This window comes from Mandrillus leucophaeus, unplaced genomic scaffold (assembly GCF_000951045.1).
Source record: "Mandrillus leucophaeus isolate KB7577 unplaced genomic scaffold, Mleu.le_1.0 Scaffold570, whole genome shotgun sequence".
Taxonomy (NCBI): domain Eukaryota; kingdom Metazoa; phylum Chordata; class Mammalia; order Primates; family Cercopithecidae; genus Mandrillus; species Mandrillus leucophaeus.
In genome coordinates, this window is record NW_012106142.1 from 1,113,469 (window position 1) to 1,133,964 (window position 20,496).

General features: G+C 40.0%; 1 protein-coding gene across 1 annotated transcript in view; it reads right to left on the reverse strand.

Moving 5' to 3' along the window:
• Positions 1–12,932, reverse strand: part of IGFBP7 (insulin-like growth factor binding protein 7) — a 134,478-nt gene extending 121,546 nt beyond the window's left edge. Inside the window, exon 1 of the mRNA XM_011998459.1 lies at positions 12,806–12,932. Within this exon, the coding sequence (XP_011853849.1) occupies positions 12,806–12,932 (127 nt within the window). The remainder of the gene's footprint in view (positions 1–12,805) is intronic.
• Positions 12,933–20,496: the final 7,564 nt, after the last annotated feature.

Sequence of the window (20,496 nt, forward strand, 5' to 3'; positions counted from 1 at the left end):
AGGGTCAGGGACCCACTTGAGCAGGCAGTCTGTCCGTTCTCAGATCTCAAACTCCATGCTGGGAGAACCACTACTCTCTTCAAAACTGTCAGACAGAGACATTTAAATCTGCAGAGGTTTCTGCTGCCTTTTGTTTGGCTATGCCCTGTCCCCAGAAGTGGAGTCTACAGAGGCAGGCAGGCCTCCTTGAGCTGTGGTGGGCTCCACCCAGGTCGAGCTTCCCCCTCCCCTCTCTTTGTTTACCTACTCAATCCTCAGCAACGGCAGGCGCCCCTCCCTCAGCCTCGCTGCCACCTTGCAGTTAGATCTCAGACAACTGTGCTAGCTATGAGGGAGGCTCTGTGGGCGTGGGACCCTCGAGTGGGATATAATCTCCTGGTGTGCTGTTCACTAAGACTCTTGGAAAGGCACAGCATTAGGGTGGGAGTGACCTGATTTTCCAGGTGCTGTGGGGGTCCCTTGGCTAGGAAAGGGAATTCCCTTACCCCTTGTGCTTCCCTGGAGAGGCGATGCCTTGCCCCGCTTCGGCTCTCGCTCAGTGGGCTGCACCCACTGCCCGACATGCCCCAGTGTGATGAACCCAGTACCTCAGTTGGAAATGCAGAAATCACCGGTCTTCTGTGTTGCTCACGCTGGGAGCTGTAGCCTGGAGCTGTTCCTATTTGGCCATCTTGGAACTGCCTCCAGCAAACCATTGATATCAAGCACTGGATGATAGCAGTTTGGTCTGGTTAATATTCTCATCAAGAAATCAGGTTGGTAATTAACAACTATATGAGACTTTCAAAATACTTTCATTTTACAACTGCCTATTGTAACCCTCTAGTGTACCCTGATGTGCATACCTGTTCTTTTGTGGTTTTAAAACTTCACTGAAAAGTCAAACACTTTATTCAAGTGAATTTTACAGATCTGGATTAAGAACTAGATCAACTGAGCTGTTTCTTAGGCAGAAGCTAAAGGATGCTGGAATAAATCAGAAATATGGCACTTTTAAAACTCAGGTTTCCACCTGCTATTATTTTCAAAAGCATCAAAATGTATATCGTTTTTGGTAGTAATGAAGTAGAGCCCCTCATGTGAAAATAAAAACAAAAGCAAAACACTCTTTGATGGTGGTGGCCAATTTGGTCTGAATGTTTTGATGACTCCAGCATGCCTGCAGTTCATTTGACCCCAACAAGTCCTGGCAAGACAGCTGACAGAGGCCTGAAGTTGGCAGTTGCAGTCAGCTGAAATTCTGAAACCCAGCAACATATCACTTAGTCCCACTTACTGAGAAAAAATGATTTAGTCTCTCATATGCACTGTAATCCCTTAATGCCTCCCAAAATATATCTGGTTTGGAAAATCTCACACATCCTAAATAATAACACATATTTCAGAAAAGAGAACGTTTTGTTAACAAGAAAGGCAAAACAAAACACAGTAAAATCACCCTGAAAAAGCCATGTAAGCTGCTTCTATTCCCAGTGACTCTGAGGGAGTTGGTATAACGCAACAGTGCTTTGTAGCTAGGAATAATGGAAAATCAGTGAAATGAAAGACAATTGCAAATAAGTCAAAATATTATGTTAATGATAAGTGTATATAATTGTCTCTTGTTCTGAACATAAAGAAGGAGGTATACAGTTTTTTTCAAGTGAAGTTAGTTGGTTTCTCCCTACTCTCATTGAAAATGTGTTGAATCAATATTTGAAGAATTGGCACAAACCATTAGCCAACCCAGAGAACCCATGTGCCTCAGTGAGCCTGATTAGGTGGCATCCCAATATACGTCAAATAAGAGTAAGGCCTCTCTGGCTGAAGTGGAAGGCTGGAAACCCACAGCTTCGCCCCTTGCCGGCTGCCTTTGAGTATCTTCTGTGAAGCAACTTGCAAACCATGGCTCTACTGGATCATTGTCTGATGACTCCTAATCTTTATTTCTTTCTGTGTCTTCACCAGTCTACCCTCACTCCATTTTTGTCTTTTCCACCACCCCTAAGCTGGAGTTTCCCAAAGCCAGTGCTCAGAGCAGCGCTGGTGCCTGATGAAGTTCACACTACTATCTGAAGAGTGGTGGAAGAAAGGCACGATTTAGTGAGTTTTTGCAAAGCCAAATTGTTCTATTTAAGACTTTTTTCGTTATGAGATAATGTCTGCTCTATTTTTTGGTTGTTAAAATGTTCTTTTTTAATGAAATGATGAGAATAGCAGATTTTTAAAAATTCATTTTTTTGGGCAAAATAGAAAATTACTAGCCCTATGTTAGTCCCCAGATTTTTTTTTTTTATTAAAATCATACTTTTTGGGTTAAATTCTAAAACCTAGGCACCATTATGTTAAGGTATATTTAAAAAATTTAGTGGATACATAATATTTTACATATTTATGGGGTGATATTTTGTTACATGCATAGAATGTGCAATGATAAGTCCGGGTATTTGGTGTATCCATCACATTGAGTATTTATCATTTCTTTCTTTCTTTCTTTTTTGAGATGGAGGCTGGAGTGCAGTGGCACCATCTCAGCTCACTGCAACCTCTACCTCCTGGGTTCAAGTGATTCTTGTGCCTCAGCCTCCCAAGTAGCTGGGATTACAGGTGTGTGCCACCATACTCAGCTAATTTTTGTATTTTTAGTAGAGATGGGGTTTCGCCTGTTGGCCAGGCTGGTCTTAAACTCCTCGCTTCCAGTGATCTGACCAGCTTGTCCTCCCAAAATGCTGGGACTATAGGTATGAACCACTGTTCCTGACTAGTATTTATCATTTCTATGTGTTGGTAATATTTCAAGTTCTCTCTTCCAGCTATTTTGAAAAATACACCTTGTTGCTAACTATAGTCACCCCACTTTGCTATCAAATATTAGAACTTGTAACTTCTATAGAACTATAAGTTTGTACCAATTAACTAAACTCTCTTTATCCCTCCCCACCCCTACATAACCATCTCAGTCTCTGGTATCTATTATTCTACTCTCTACTTCCATGAGATCAACTTTTTTAGCTCCCAGGTATGAGTAAGAACGTATGATATTTGTCTTTCTGTGCCTGGCTTATTTCATTTAACATAATGACCTCCAGTTCCATCATGTTGCTGCAAATGACATGATTTCATTCTTTTTACAGCTGAATGGAACTCCATTGTGTATATACCACATTTGCTTTCTTTATTTTAAAAATGAAAGCAAATTTGTTAAGAAAGTAAAGAAATAAAAGAATGGCTACCCCATACGCAGAGCTGTAGCATGGGCTGCTCGACTGAGTATACTTGTAGTTATTTCTTGATTACATGCTAAACAAGGGGTGGATTATTCCAGAGTTTTTAAGGAAAGGGATGGAAATTTCCTGGAACAGAGGGTTCCTCCTTTTTTTTTTTTTTTTTTTAAGACTATATAGGGTAACTTCTGGACGTTGCTATTGCATTTGTAAACTGTCATGGTGCTGGAGGGAGTGTCTTTTAGCATGCTAATGCATTCATAATAAGCATATAATGGCTGGGTGTGGTGGCTCACACCTGTAATTCCAGCACATTGGGAACCCCAGGCAGGTAGATTGCTTGAGGCCAGGAGTTGAATACCAGCCTGGCCAACATGGAGAAACCCTGTCTCTATTAAAAATACAAAGAATTAGCCAAGCATGTGGTGTGCACCTGGATTCCCAACTACTTGACTGAGGCATGAGAATTGCTTGAACCCAGGAGGTGGAGGCTGCAGTGAGCTCAGATCATGCCACTGCACTCCAGCCTGGACAATACAGTGAGACTCTGTCTGAAAAAAAAAAAAAAAAGCATACAATGAGCAGTGAGAATGACTAGAGGTCACTTTCATTGCCATCTTGGTTTTGGTGGGTTTTAGCTAGCTTCTTTACCACATCCTATTTTATCAGTAGGGGCTTTGTAAGCTGTATCCTGTGATACCAGTCCTGTCCACCTCTTATCTCATCTGTGACTAAGAATGCCTAACCTCGTAGGAATGCAGTTGAGCAGATCTTACCCTTTTTTTACCCAGCCCCTATTCAAGATGGAGTCACTCTTGTTCAACTGCCTCCAACATATTCCCACCTCCACCTTTTACAAGGGAACCCTCAATCCTAAGGGTTGTAGAGGGATAAAGATTCATCTTCTGTAACTTCTTCAGGCTAAATAGGGGCAATGCTATTCCTGCCTAACTATTAGGGTATTTGTATGTAGGACAGAGAAGAGCTCAGTCAGAAAGTGTCAATATGCTGAGGGTCATTCATAACTCTGAGTTCCAACAAAAGGTGATATCTGGAAGATTAATAAGTGTACAATTTAAGAAAATGTTGAGTAAGCTTATCCTACATTCCTACAAAGGGTACAACAGCAATATATGTCACAACAGCAAAGCAAAGTAAGTAAAATTATCCCAAGTAAACTAAATAGCTTTCCATGAACTGGGCAATTGTTGGAACCAAGCTGATATGGAGTTGCTAGTTGTTTCCAATATGTGCCAGAATTAGAATACTGAACTAGATATTTACATTACCCATCCCTTTTGTTTCTTCTGAGCTGCAGCCAGAGATCACTGGTTGATTCACAGGAATAATCAGGGTTAGTCTAAATTGCAGGAAAAAATTTAAAAATAACGGATGAGGCTAGAACCTAATAACAAGTGTACCATGGTTTTTGAAACATAATCTTTTTCTCCCCAGTTCTCATTTTGATTAAAAACAAATCACGATAGGACTGAACTGTTTGCAAAATATGCTTTAGTTTATACTTGGCCTGATTATGTGTATAAAGTATAGGAAGAATAATTCACATAGACTTTTTAAGTTGACCTTGATGGAACTCTGTTCCATAAGGAATCTCAGATAAGACTTTTTTTTTTTTTTTTAAAGCCTTGAGCCCAGCCATGGCTTTGTGCCATTAAATACCTATATGAGTTGGATACATTCCTCTCTCTTGAGGTCTCAAGAGAACTTGGAGCTACTAGGCCTGTCAGGAAGTGACATTCTTTACTTACCACAGGTCAGGAAATCTGTACAGGGACTGTATAGACAAAGAATGAGACCAGTTTTCCCAAGGGGCTTTTATTGACTTTATAAGTAAACTTTAAAGAAGTTTGTCTGTACCTGAAAGCATGCCATTCCAATAAAAGCCTTAATAAAATAACCAGGGTTTCCAATCATGTCCTGTTACAAAAGAAAACAGATCCTTTTTACACATATGCAAATAATGATATTGCTATAAATTAAGAATACTTACAAATAAGCCAGGCATGGTGGCTCATGCCTGTAATCCCAGCACTTTGGGAGGCTGAGGCAGGCAGATCACTTGAGATCAGGAGTTCGAGACCAGCCTGGCTTAACATGGTGAAACCCTGTCTCTTCTAAAAATGCAAAAATTAGCCTGGTGTGGTGGCAGGCACCTGCAATTCCAGCTACTCAGGAGGCTGAGGCAGGAGAATGGCTTGAACCTGGGAGGTGGAGATTGAGTGAGCCAAGATCATGCCACTGCACTCCAGCCTGGGCGACAGAGCAAGACTCTGTCTCAAGAAAAAAAATAAATAAATAAAAGAATACTTTACAAATAGTTTCCAGATTATGGAGAAATCAGGTAGAGAGAAACAAATACACTTCAAATTTTGTTTGTAGAAGTATACTTTACTCAATTGTTAAAAACTATAAATAGCTCAAAAGAAAAGTTTTCTTAACTCTGAAAAACAAAACAAAGGATCAGTAACATTTTAAGTAAAAAATCACAAAGGGGATTATTTCAGTCTTCTATTAGTTAAGTTCATGCAGTTAACCTCTGTTCTGCTTGGTATTCATGAACATTTCAGCTTTCGATGAGAGTCCTGAAAGATTTTTCTGTATTCTAATGTCACAATCTACTAAGTTATCAGAAACCTGCATTCAAGAGCACCTGTCAGAGTCCTATAGCTGATTATAAAACTGTCCTTTAAAGAGGATCAAAACAAGACAACAATTGTCTGTGGATGACAAAGTCTTAGGGCAGCCACTATTAAAGCCACAATTGACTAGAAATTTTGGTAACTTCTTTGGCGTACAACAATTTTACATAACAATTATAATTGTAAATAATGTACACTAAGTCAGAATTATAGGAGTTTCCCATAATTTTGGATATTATTTATTTGGTCAGAAAAAGACATAATTTACAATATGATTTTGGAGTTTGTCAAATATCAAAGGTTTAGAAGACTTGGCACTGTAAAATAGAATTTCAGGTCACCATAAGTCATTCATTTAGCCAAAATGATAGCTCAACAATTTAAAAAAGGCAATAACCTTTACTTATCATTAGAGAAAAGACTTAGATTTCCAAACAATCTGTCTCTTTTCTTTCCTTTCTTTTTCCTATGGTTTATTTAAAAGGCAAACAAATTTTTTATTACTTTTAATATTACATGAAAATTTTGTTCAAGAGAGAAAGGGGTGATGTTTCCATACCTTCCAGGTGGCCAAGAGCATGTATCTCTGATCCAAAAGTGAAAAGAGCTGAGTATCCCCCCATAACTGCTATTAATATCAGCCATCCTCAAAAGTATATTTCCTACCTACTTATTACACACCAAAGCTCTCTCATAATATGAAGTAATTTCTGATACGCTCCAAAGCTGAAAACATCAGATAATGCAATGCAAAGCAGAACAGAGCCTTAGATTTTGAGAGAGATCTATCCACTTTCAATTCCTGGGGTTTCATGAGGAAAATGGTGTTTTTTTCCCCCAGGCAGGGTCTGTGGTGCCTCTTCTGTTTTTCCCAAGGAGTTCCAGGCTGTTAGAAATTATCTTAGGATAATTTCTCTCACTTGTGCATCAACAGTGGCAAGAAGACAAAATAGAGAAAAACAATTAAGTCAGCCGAGAAGAGAAAATTTTTTTTATACAGAAAAATAAGATCCAGTAAGAGAAAAAAACATAATGGCCTTTAAAATATATGTATAGCATAGATATTGCTTTTAATTTAGCTGACTTTTAACCAAATGTCTTATTACCAAAGTCTATCCAGAATAAACAGCAAGTATTTCTGGTTTTTGAACTTTACCAAAGGTAACCTCCCAGGTGCTCAGAGAAAGGAAAACCCAAGATGGGAAGTCAGAAGTTGTACATGGAGGGCAAGAGAATCAGCAAATGGCAAAGGTCACACAAATATCAACCAGAAAGTACTCATTCCCTAGTCTGAAAATGGAACCTGGGATGCCATTGTGAAAAGACAAAGCCTTAGCTCCTAAGCTACAGCACTGGGCCGTTTCCACTGCCCTTCCCAAAGGGACTCCAGAGGCAGCCAATTTTGAGCCTGCAAAGGCTTTTAACTGCTCAAGAGAATTTTTAGAGCTATGACATGAGTTCCAAAATTCCTGTCTCCAAATTTTGGCAGAGACCAAGAGCAAATACTGCCATGTGGTTACAAGGACAAGTTCCCAAGGACATAAAACAAGATGAGAGGGAAATATCATCTAGTTTTTGTTTGTTTGTTTCAGGGAAGCAAAAGCTGGTAACTGACTAGTTTGCTGGGCTGGCTTGGACAAGGGACTTATGGGGTCCTAGGCCTGTGTTCTATCCTAAGGTACCCCTCCTTATGACACAATGATACAGAAAGACAAATTCATTGCGTAAAGTCCATCGGATTTGTTACAGCCTAACACTAGCCTCACAGATTATTTTTTCCCATTATTCAAAACCTTGCAGAGGAGATGAACAGTGATTTATTTACCATTCACCCAACCAGTTTGCACCAAGAGAGAGGCCAGAAGCCTGACTGGTAAGAAATTCTTACTCTTTTGCTGGCATGCTAGATTTCTGGGTTCCCTTTTCCTCAGCACCTGTAGTGACCCTTTTTGCCACAATATAACCCTGGGTGCCAAGCCACAACACAAAGGAAAGCCATCTTTTTCTGTTTCATAGAACCATAGGCAAAAGCCGATCAAGTTTACAAGATGCCATCCGAGGGGTTGCATGGGTTAACCAAATTCACATTTTCCATTCTGGCCAGAGCAAAATACGTTTGACAAAACACAGACACTAGCCACCCTGTTTAGTGCCCAATATTGAACTGGTGAGGCTCAAACTTGCCCCTGGTTGGGCCCTGCTATCTTTGATCCATTCAAAGTGGGGTGGAATGACCTCTAACCAGGAGTTTCAACATGTAGCCTCTGGGCAAGATGGAAGAGCAGATGGTCTCCTTGAGTAACAGACAAGATAGGAAAAGGAAAGGAGAGAAAGACAGAGAAAAGCATTGCCTGCAGTGTGGTGAGGAAGGTGAGGAGCTCAGGGAGGCCAGAGAAAGACCCACTGTTGCCCATTGCAATGACAGTGAATCAAAAGTTCAGGCAGCTGCTTGTCAGTCACAAAGGTATCTTTTCCAGCAGTCCCATAAGCTCTCAAGTTTCTTCCTTAGGGGAGAGAAAAGCTCTCCATGTCCTGTGATCCTAATTCTGTCACCCATAGCCATCAGCAAAGAGTGTAAGGCAGATTAATCCAAAGAGAATAGTGGTTAACATCCCATAATGTCAAATCTATTTTTAACTGAGAGATTTTACTGAGCGGGGCCTTTAACCCCCTAAATCTTAGGAAGGACTCTAACCTTCCTAAGCTGGGACTTGAAACCAAGTTTGGTCAAGTGTCCTTGCTTTTTATTAAAAGGGGCCTTTAGCCCTCTTTGTCTTAGGAGGGATTCTAACCCTCCTAAATTGGGTCTCTAACCCAATCCCATCATTTACCCTGGTGAAATGTACCCGCCCTCTTACCCAAAGTCAGCCAATTGTTGCTGCAGTCCATTTCCTTTGAGTTGGGGGTCTTCTCACTATAGTCCCGTCATGGTTTTCCAGGAAGATGTTACGGGAAAGGGGTCCCAATCCAGACTGCAAGAGAGGGTTCTTGGACATCATGCAAGAAAGAATTCTGGGTTCACAGAGTAAAATGAAAGCAAGTTTATTAAGAAAGTAAATTAATAAAAGAATGGCTACCCCATAGGCAGAGCAGCCTATACCACATTTTCTTTATCCATTCATCCTCTTAGATTGATTCCATATCTTTGCTATTGAGAACAGTGCTGAAATAAACATACGGGCACAGGTATACACTTGATAAGATGATTTCTTTTCCTTTGGATAAATACCCAATAGTGGGATTGCTAGATCATATGGTAGTTCTATTTTCAGTTTTTTGAGAAATCTTCATATTATTTTCCATAGTGGTGGGACTCATTTACATTCCCACCAATGATCTACAAATGTTCCCTTTTCTCTACAGCCTCACCAGCATCTGTTATTCTATGTCTTTTTAGTAACAGTCATTCTGACTGATGTGAGATGGCATCTCATTGTGATTTCAATTTGCATTTCTCTGATTATTAGTGATGTTGAGCATTTTTTGTATACCTATTGGCCAGTTGTATATCTTCTTTTGCAAAATGTGTATTCATGTTCTTTGCCCACTTTTTAATGGGATTATTATTATTATTTTACTGTTGAGTTTCTTGAGCTCCTTGTGTATCCTGGATATTAATCCCCTGTCAGATGAATAGTTTGCAAATATTTTCTCCCATTCAACAGGTTGTCCCTTTACTCTGTTGATTGTTTCTTTTGCTGCACAGAAGTTTTTAAATTTAATATAGCCCCATTTGTCTATTTTGTTTCTGTTGCTGTGCTTTTGATGTTTTAGCCATAAAATCTTTGCCTTGACCAAAGTCCTGAAGTGTTTCCTCTGGTTTTCTTCAAGTAGTTTTGTAGTTTTGAGTCTTACATTTAAGTCTTTAATCTCTCGAGTTGATTTTAAATTTTTTTTGATTTTAAATTTTGGTAGAGACAGGGTCTTGCTATGCTGCCAGGCTAGACCCAAGCTCCTGGGTTCAAGCAATCCTCCTGCCTCAGGCTCCCAAGGTGCTGGGATTATAGGCGTGAGCCACTGTGCCTGGCCTTGAGATGATTTTTGGATAAGATGAGAGATAGAGGTCTAGTTTCATTTTTCTGCATATGGATATTCAATTTTCCCAGAACCATTTATTGAAGATACTGTCCTTCTCCCAACGTATGTTCTTGGTGCCTTTGTTAAGAATCAGTTGGTTGTAAATACATGGATTTATATCTAGGTTCTCTATTTTGGTCCATTGTTCTATGTGTCTGTTTTTATACCAATATCTTGCTGTTTTGGTTTCTATATCCTTGTGATATATTTTGAAGTCAGGTAGTGTAATGCCTCTAGCTATGTTCTTTTTGCTCAGGATTGCTTTGGTTATTTGGGCTCCATATAAATTTCTTTCGGTTCCACATAAATTTTAGGATTATATTTTCTATTTCTGTGAAAAATGACTTTGGTATTTTCACAGAGATTGCATTGAATCTGTAGATTGCTTTGGGGAGCATGCTTATTTTAACAATATTAACTTTTAACATTCATGAGCACCAGGTGTCTTTCTATTTGTATCCTCTTCAATTTATTTTACTGGTGTTTTGTGGTTTTCTTTGTAAAGGTCTTTCACCTCCTTGGTTAAATTTATTCTTAGGTATTCTTTTGGTAGCTATGTAAATGAGATTTTTGATTTCCTTCTCAGCAAGATCATTATTGGTGTATAGAAAGGCTACTAACTTTTATATATTGATATCGTATCCTGAAACTTTACTAAATTTATTTATCAAATCTAAGAGTTTTTTGTTGGAGTCTCTAGGTTTTTCTAGATATCTGATCATGTCATCTGCAAAGAGGGATAATTTGAGTTCCTCTTTTCAAATTTGAATGCCCTTAATTTATTTCTCTTGATGGACTGCACTGGCTAGGACTTCCAGTACTATGGTGAATAGGAGTGGTGAAAGTGGGTGATATGGTTTGGCTGTGTCCCCACCTAAATCTCATCTTGAATTGTAGCTCCCATAATCCTCACATGTGTTGTGGGCGGGACCTGGTGGGAGGTAATTGAACCATGGGGGTGAGTTTTCCCATGCTGTTCTTGTGATAGTGAGTAAGTTTCGTGAGATCTGATGGTTTTATAAAGGACAGTTCCCCTGCACACACTCTCTTGCCTGCTGCCATGTAAGATACACCTTTGCTCCTCCTTCACCTCCATCATGGTGGTGAGGCCTCCCCAGCTATGAGGAAGTGTAAGTCTATTAAACCTCTTTTTCTTTGTAAATTACCCAAGTCTGGGTAATTTAATATAGCCCCATATTAGTCTTCGTGAGAACAGACTAATACAGTGGGCATCCTTGTCTTGTTGCAGTTCCTAGAAGAAAGGCTTCCAGCTTTTCTCCATTCAGCATGATGTTAGTGGTGGATTTGTCATTTTTGGCCTTTATTATGTTGAGGTATGTTCTTTCCATGCCTAGTTTGTTGAGAGTTTTTATCATGAAGAGATTTTAAATGTTATCAAATGCTTTTTCTGCATCGATTGACATGATTGTATTGTTTTTGTCCTTCTTCGATGCTCTACCCTTTCAGAGAATGTTCTCTAATAATTCACTACAGAAATGATCCTTGGAAGTACAGTCTTTTAAGGTACATTTTAAAGACCTGTGTTTTATTGAAAAAAATAAAGGAAATATGCATTTGTAATTATAATGTTATACATATTCATTAAAAAGATTTAGAAAGTACAGATATGATAGAGTCTGTAACATAGAGTCTGATTAAGTAATCACACCTTTTCCCATTCCCTTCGCTTTCGAAGGAAGACAGGATCTAGTGTTTTGCTGTGTTAATTGAGAAAATGTGAGGTTGCAGAACTGTAAGGACAGAAAGACTGAAATAATTTTTAGTCAAAAGAGCCCAGTGCAATTGGAAGAACAGAACAGACAACCAAAGCAGAGAGCTGGGGGTGGAGGGAGGGAAAGAAGGACAAAATTTTGTATGTATCTGCCTAGCTGTGTTCTGTGAAACTGAGAAGAAATACATATATATATGAATTTAAAGATGTTTTCACAAGTGTCATGCCATTTAATAACTCTTCCCACTCTCTTCAAAAGAATTCCATAAAAATGTATGTTGCTTTTTAATGTTTTATTTTGGATTTTGGATTCTTTTGAATGCAAAACTGTATTGTGACTAATCACGAAATATCCAGTTTTATTTGGGTTACAAAAAAGAAAACATTAAAAATTCATAATTCCATCTTTAGAATGTATTAGGGTTTAAAACATGGTAAAGATAGTATGTATGTATATGTTTATTTATTTTTTTGAGATAGGGTCTTGCTCTGTTACCCAGGCTGGAGTGCAGTGGTGCAATCTCGGCTGACTGCAAGCTTCACCTCCGGACTCAGGTGATTCTCCCACCTCAGCTTCCTGAGAAGCTGGGACTACAAGCATGTGCCACTGGACCTGGCTAATTTTTGTATTTTTTGTAGAGATGGGGTTTCACCATGTTGCCCAGGCTGGGCTCGAAATTGTGGGCTCAAGTGATCCATCTGCCTCCCTTCCAAAAGTGCTGGGATTACAAGCATGAGTCACTGTGCCAGGCCAAGATATATGTGTGTGCCTTTTCTTTTGTTTGGACCTCAGGTGAGATTCTTATCATTTCTGGAATCCCATGCCTGCATATGTTTCCTAGATGTTCTTTCAGGTAATTAATCCTTCCTCCAATTTATTCGTCCTCTTCTTCCTGCACCCAACAGAAATAAGTTGAAAATTTTTGCAGCTTTTTGATAAGAGAGAATGCACATAAAAAGCATCTAATGACTAAAAATGCTCATATAAATGTTGAGAATCACTTCAATTTTTAATGGAAGTATCCCTGTTAAAAAAGGCCTAGAGAATCCACCAAATATCAGAGTCCCTTGGTCTTGCAATCCTTAGTTTCTTACTCTTTTTGTTTTGGTGATCACTGTACCTCCTTCCTTACCCTTTCTCTTTTGTCCATTTCTGGACAGTTGCTCTTGACTTCCAGGAATTTCTTGGCACTTCTGAAAACCTAGTTTCCCTCGTCCCCTTCTTATCCCCATGGTGTCTGATATTACCTTTAATATCATCTTCGGTTATCTCTGTTGCATGTTGGTTCCACGAACATGTGCTGAAGAGCTCCTTTTTGTCAGGCATGTCTCTTGGAACTGAAGATTGATACAAAGATAATTGAGATCATGGTCCCTGCCCTTGAAGGTGGGAGAGAGGAAAACCCCACATTAATTCACTATACAGAATCTGACTGAGATATCAACAACCCACACCATTTTACAGACATGACGGCAGGTGGGGGAGCTGGGGAGGACACCTTGGTCTGCATGACTCTAAAGATCTGCCTGTTCCCCTTTCACAGTGCTGCACTCCCTCAGCTATGGCTGGAAGGCTGAGAAGCAAATCCACCACAGTTAGGGAAAAGGAACGACCACATTGTGAGCATCTACTATGTGCCTGCCACTCTAGATATATTGTTTAAAGGATACAAAGTAGTCATTGAATTAGTGTCTGCACTTTTTACATGGAGGGAAGGTTGAGATGTTTTAATTAGGTGACTCAGATGCATATTTAGAGGCTGTGAGTGAGAACGCAGAGGACAGGAAGCATTTATAGGGTGGCGGTTTAGGGTTAGAAAGTTCGTATTTCAAGATACAGCAGGAGGCAAAACGGACAAGGCCAAGGAAGAGTGGAAGTGGAAATACTATGTCTCAGAGAGAAAGGGGTATAGTATTTTCCCTGAGATAGGATTGAAGAAGGGGCAATGGGTAATGAGGTACCTTCAAAGATAGAGAGAAGAGCATTTGGAGAATTTATCCCCAGCGGGTTTTTTTTTTTTTTTTTTTTTTTTTTTTAATCAAAGCCAGTGGATCAAATGATGACAGTTACATTAGATCATTTCAAGGTTTTGGTGCCATAAAACACAAGAGACAAACTGTTTCTATTAGTAGTAGAAATGGGAAGCAGTAAAACAGACACATACTAAATAGGTGGGATGCCAGCAGTTCAGTATTACCTTTATAATAGTTACGTAAAACAAGCCAGGAAGGAGAGTTAGTGAATATGGGCTCTGGGCTATTATCGATTTCATTTACAGTAGAAGAATTTCAGTTAGTAGCCTTCCTGAAAAGAGTTGATAAAGAGGCCAGGATTATGCCCAGGTTCTAAATACTGTCTGAGTATGAGGAAATCGACTCTCCTCCAACTCTGGGGTAGAAGAAAGATGATTGGATCAGAGGGAGAGAGATGATTAAGTCATTAGTTAGACAAAGCAAGAGCTGATGACAATGATAAAGCACTAATGTATCCAAAGAGATTTTTTCCCCACTCTAGCAGCAATTTTTTATACTTTAAAAAAAGAAGGTGAAGTCGACTGATTTGTCTGGCTGACTATAGAAAGCATTTAAAAATCTTTTAATGACACTCGATTATGTTGAACGGTACGTTTCTCCTCTTTAACTTCTCTTTGCCTTAAGTGTATCTACCCACTTGTCCCAATTTCCCTGATTAGGCACCTGGTGGCAACCAATGATGTGAGTTACAGGAATGAAAAGGCATAAAAACCTACTTTAGGATTTACTGAAGTTCCAGGAGGCTGGGCATGGAGGCTCCCACCTGTAATCCCAGCACTCTAGGAGGCCGAGGTGGGAGGATTGCTTGAGCTCAGGAGTTTGAAACCAGCCTGGGCAACATAGTGAGACTCTGTCTCTATAAGAAATAAAAAAATTAACCGGTGTGGTGGTGCACTCGTGTAGTCCCAGCTATATGGGAGGATAACTTGAGCCCAGGAGTTCAAGGCTGCAGTGAGCTATGATTCAGCCACTGCACTCCAGCCTGGGCAACAGGGTGAGACTCTGTCTCTAGAAAAAAACGTTCCAAGAATGTCATGTGGAATTTTATCACTTCTATTCTCTGGACATTTCACTGGTACTGATTTCTCTTATAAATTGGATGGGTGTTTTCCTTGAGCAGAGTCTGGACTAAATTGGGAAGTGGTACCTGAGTGCCTTCTTCACTTCTTTTCTGTGACTCATTTCCTACTCTTCATGTCTCTCTCCAATCTGGATGTTTCATATTCTCATAAATGCTTGTGCTGAGTGCCTGTCAACTTAGAAGTTACCTCTGCTAAGGTGGAGATAATAGCTAGCCCTCTCAGAGCTTCTGGGATTCTTACAAGGGCCATTCAGAGACCTCACTTTGATTGAACTCGAATGAAACAACGTTTTTTTTTTTTTTTTGGAGCCAGGGTCTCACTTTGTCAGCTAGGCCGGAGTACAGTGGCGCAAACATACCTCACTATGATCTCAAACTCCCTGGCTCTAACGATCCTCCTGCCTTATCCTCCTGAGTGGCTGGAACTACAGGCATGCATCACCATGTCCAGCTAATTCTTTTATTTTTATTTTTATAGAGACAGGTTCTTGCTATGTTGGCCCTGGTCTCAAACTCCTGGCTTCAAGTGTTCCTCCTGCCTCAGCCTCCCCAAGTGCTGGGCTTATAGGCACAATCCACTGTGCCTGGCCTGAAACAAATCTTTAATGGTAAAATTTTAGGTATCATAATAGATTGCTGGAAGAGGGTTCTGGATTAAGGAAACTTTAGGAGCCCTTTGAATTCTACCCTGTAAGAAGCTTCACACACTTAGAATTTCTGAGCTTACCAGACCCTGATGTCCTAGTTGCTCAGAGTTTAGAGTAACATGAAGCTGACACTCGGACACTGTTCTCTTCCTCTGTTAATTATCTATGACCAATCGACCACATTCTGCAGGATTTAAAAGTATTCTAGTAGCCAAATTAGCTAGTAATCCTTAATGCTTTTAAGCACCAGAAAGTGAAAAATATCAAAGAACTATTGCTGCATTTGAGGAACTAAAATGAAGTTTGGTTTGGCTTGAGGAGAATTAATGACAGCCAGGAGTATGTGCTGGTTTCCATTTGGTTCCCATTCACAGGCAAAGGGAAAGTACATACAGCCTGGGGTAGGTCAGGCCAGCAGATATTTAAGTTGGTCAATAGTGTCTGGGCCTGCGAATATGGGGTGATTTTGAAGAATTAAGTTCTGCAAAAGATTCAAGAGTATGAAGCTGCCTTCATCTTAGTCAAATGCAGGCAATCAATCTGTCCTTTGCATGTAATAAATTGGGACCTTAGAAGTGAAGATCAAATAATCCGAGATGGAAAATTGGTTGGAGAAGGTCCAGCCTGACCTACACGTAGACATTTCTCCTACCTTGTCTTGTCTCTTGCTACAAATCATTCTGCAAGGATTAGGTAACAGCAACTTCAATTCACACACCTTTGAAGGATGGTGACTTCAGCATTATCCACGGTGAAATTCACAGCCAACAATCAATATGTATTTTCAGGCAAAGAACCATTATTCATTTCTGTTATTGGACAATCTCAGGCAGAAATCATACCTTTTGTGACTTGAACGCACAGCATTTTCAACTGCTTTATTACTGTGGCTGAGAATAGGGCTTTGCTCTGACTGGCATTTAGCTGCTGAAGTTTTCTGGACTGGCATTTGCATTGGGGTATCCAGGACAAGTGTGGGTTTTGAAGGGAAGGGAAAGAGGGGGAGAAGAAGGAAAGAAAAAGCCATCTGCAGGTAGAGGCCAGTTTTGTTAGGTTGAAGCAGCATAATTTGTTATCATTGACACTGAGTGCAATGTTGATTTAACTTTTGCATTGGGGCTATTGACTTTACATTGAAAAGCCAGACACCAGTCATTGTCTGACAATGACCAACACAATCAGAAATTCAGACCTAGCATGATGTAGAGGAGGAAAGTCTGCCAGAAGACAAAGGATCTTGTCCTGGTTCTTTGAAGAATTAGTTATGTGAAGCTAGCCAAGTCGCTTTACCTCTTTGGGCATCAGTTTTTGCATCTGTAAGAAGATAGATATAGAATACTTGACTTATGTTCCCTTCCAGCTCTGAAAGGCTTTGACCCTATGATTGGGGTTGTGTTTTACTTTTCATTAGCATTATACTTTCATAAAATGAGGGAGGTTGCTACATAATATAAACACAAATATGCCTTAATCCACTTATTGAAGTGCCAACTGCTGGCTGATTTTTATTTTCAAAATCATCTATTAAGTTGGGAATATGATGAAGCCATTACTTAGAAGTTAACTAGTTTCCCATGCACTTTTCAGATCATGGTAATGATATTCACCAACATTTGTACAGTTCTTTAAAGTGTGCAGAAGATTTCAAATGCACTGTCTCTTTTGCTTCTTCCTTAATCTGTAATTCTCAGTCTTGTAGTGCAGCTGAGAAGGGAAATGAAAACATTGTTTACATTTTTTACATTGGTTTACATTTTTTTGTAAAAAAGTTTTGTTTTGTCCAAAGAATGGGTTTATTAATCCAGCAATGTTCATTGAGCCTCTATGAAGCGTCAAGACCTGTGCTATAGATGAGGAGATCAGGAGAGACATGGTCCTACTCTTGTGGAGTTCACAGTGCAGTAACAAGAACATAATTAAACACATGATTGGATAAATTAGAGAGTGGTGAGAATTTCATGACTTCATGGAAACTGGGTTGTCCAGGAGTGGTGATAGAACAGGGATACTGGAACCTTCCCATGGCTGGAAGGAACACAGTGCCCACTCCTCCTCTGCAAATGGTGTTTGGGGATGTAAGTTGGCCATCTCAGGTCAATTTCCGGGGGTTACATCAGCCCAGCACACGAGGCCCCACGGATTTTGGTTTGAGATGCCCTTCTAATCAAAAGCCCATTTTCCTGCTTTACAGAGTGAAAGCCCATTTTCCTGTTTCACAGAGTGAAACGAATACTCTTTATGGTGCTGTTGGGCTTCAAGTCTGTGCCAAGCAATTGGCTTTCCCAGCACTTTCATAACCATGCAGCTCTGGATTTTTCAGGAGCCCATGCAAGACTAGTTTGTTGTATAAAATGCATCCAAGAATTTTTCCTCACAGCACTGAATGGTAACTTGGTGGCACTAGCTTTACCCCACATTGTGCTAAAATCCATGGGTTCACTATCTATCTATCTATCTATCTATCTATCTATCTATCTATCTATCTATCTATCTATCTATCTATCTATCTATTGTTTTAGATGGAGTCTTACTCTGTCGCCCAGGCTGGAGTGCCATGGTGCGATCTCGGCTCACTGCAACCTCTGCCTCCAGGGTTCAAGCGATTCTCCTGCCTCAGCCTCCTGAGTAGCTTGGATTACAGGCGCGTGCCACCACACCCGGTTTATTTTTGTATTTTTAGTAGAGACAGGGTTTTACCATGTTGGCCAGGATAGTCTTGAAGTCCTGACCTCAGGTGATCTGCCCACCTTGGCCTCCCAAAGTGCTTGGATTACAGGCATGAGTCACCGCGCCCGGCTGGGTTCACTCTTAAGAGATGAATTCATCTTGTGGTTTATTATGGCCAAGTCTTCACAATAGGAGTCGGGGCACAGTGATCCTAGGGTGTGTGTGGATAGGCTGCCCAGTGTTGTCTTTACATTGAGGCTCATCTGCAATTCCCAGTGCCTGGCATACAGTCTAGCATACAGTATGCGTTGATTACATGCTTGCTCATCCAAAACACTACTCAAATATATTGCTTTTTACTGTTTTTTCTTTTGTCCATTTTTTTGTTGTTAATTACCAAAGTAATTTATACTTAATTTTTAAAAATTTCAATAGATTTTGGGGGCACAGGTGGTGTCTGGCTACATGAATAAGTTCTTTAGTGGTGATTTCTGAGATTCTGATGCACCCATCACCCAAGCAATGTATACTGTACCCAATGTGTGGTCTTTTATCCCTCACCCCCTCCTACCCTTTCCCCTGAGTTCCCACAGTCCATTGTGTCATTCTTACACCAAAGTAATTTATGTTTGAGGTAAAAAAATTAACCATATAAAAATGACTTAAAAGTGAATGGTCCCTCATCCCACTGCGCAGAAATTACCACTGTAAACCGTTTGATCTTTTTAGACCTTTTCAACACATGCATTCATTCCTCTCACTTCAAAAATAGTATTTAAAACAGAGCTTGAAACTGGTTATTTTTACTTATCAACAAAAATCCGACTTTTTCATCTCAGTTATATTGATCTACCTGATTCGTTTCACAATGTTTCATGACATAATGCAAAATAATTTGTGAATCAGTTTTTCTATTGAGTGACACTAGTTGTTTCCAATCCTTTCCCAAAGGATCGTTTGTCAAAATGCCTTAATGAATTTCTTGGTTGTATATATATATATAGATAGATAATTGTGAGAGCATTTCTTAAGAATATATTTCTGGAAGTAAAATTGTTAGGGTAAGAATTATGCACAAGAAACTCTTTTTATAGACACTGATAAGTTGCCTATTAAATGCTGTATGAATTTCTACTTTAAAATGTTTTTGGTGTTAGTGATAAGAAAGTCAACCGTGGAGAAAGGAAAGTTAATGGACCTTGTACTGAAAGGTTCAGAGTGTAGCTGGTTTCAGGCTTGATTAGATACAGGCTCAGAAATGATGTCACCTGGCTCTAGGTTCTCTCTCCTGGCCTCTCAGCTCTTCTTCCTCTTTGGTGGCTTCATCTCAAACAAGTTTCCCTCATAGTCTTAAAACCTCTCTAGCTGGGTACTGTGGCTCATGCCTCTAATCCCAGAACTTTGGGAGGCTGAAGCAGGAGGATTGCCTGTGCCCAGGAGTTTGAGACTAGCCTGGGCAACATAGCGAGACCCCATCTTTATAAAAAATTAAAAAAATTTAGCCAGGCATGGTGGTGTTTACCTGTAGTCCCAGCTTCTCAGGAGGTTGAGGCAAGAGGATCACTTGAGCCTGGGAGTTCAAGGCTGCAGTGAGCCGTGATTATGCCGCTGCATTCCAGCCCAGGAGACAGAGTGAACCTTGTCTCAAAAAATAAACAAACAAACAAAAAACAAAAACCCCCAAAACCTCCAAAACCCAAACCAAACCAAAAGCAAAAATAAAACAGCTGTGGAACTCTAGGCTTCATCATTTCAGGTTTTAGCTCAGTGAATACAGGTTTATTTCCCAGAAGCTCCAGTCAGTGTCTCATTGGCTTTGATTGGTCATGTGTCCATCTCCGAACCACTTAGAGTGCCCAGGGCCACGAAGGCTTTTGTTGACTCAGCCTGGAGCTGGGTGTAGAGTCAGCTGCACCAGAACTACAAGGGCTGAGAGTGGGGCAGGACGGCTCACCAGTAAAAGTTGTTAGCTATTCTGGAAGCAGGGTCAGTGTGTAGAGTGTGAAGTCAATAAAGGTGGATGGAGTACTGTAGAGACAGATTCTTTCCTGTGACTTAGGAGTGTAGATTCAGTTTTATCTTGAGAGTTGATCTTTGGGAAAGCTGTCACTGAGGATCAATTTGGTGATATGACTTAATGACGTTCCTTACACTGCTAATTGGGACAATAATTATGTACTGGTGAAGTGTGTTTAAGGGTTATCCTTAGAAAAGATTGGATTTATAGCTGAAAAAGAAACACAGTCCCTTTAAAAGAAGGAACAGATGTATTAAAGAACAAAAGCGTCTTAATGGTTTTGTTAAGGTTGCTATGGAAATGACTGAATGCAAATTTCACTTTAAATCCCTTGAAGTTAGCAATCTATTGAGAGGAGAGAAGAAGTTTGCAGCAGGA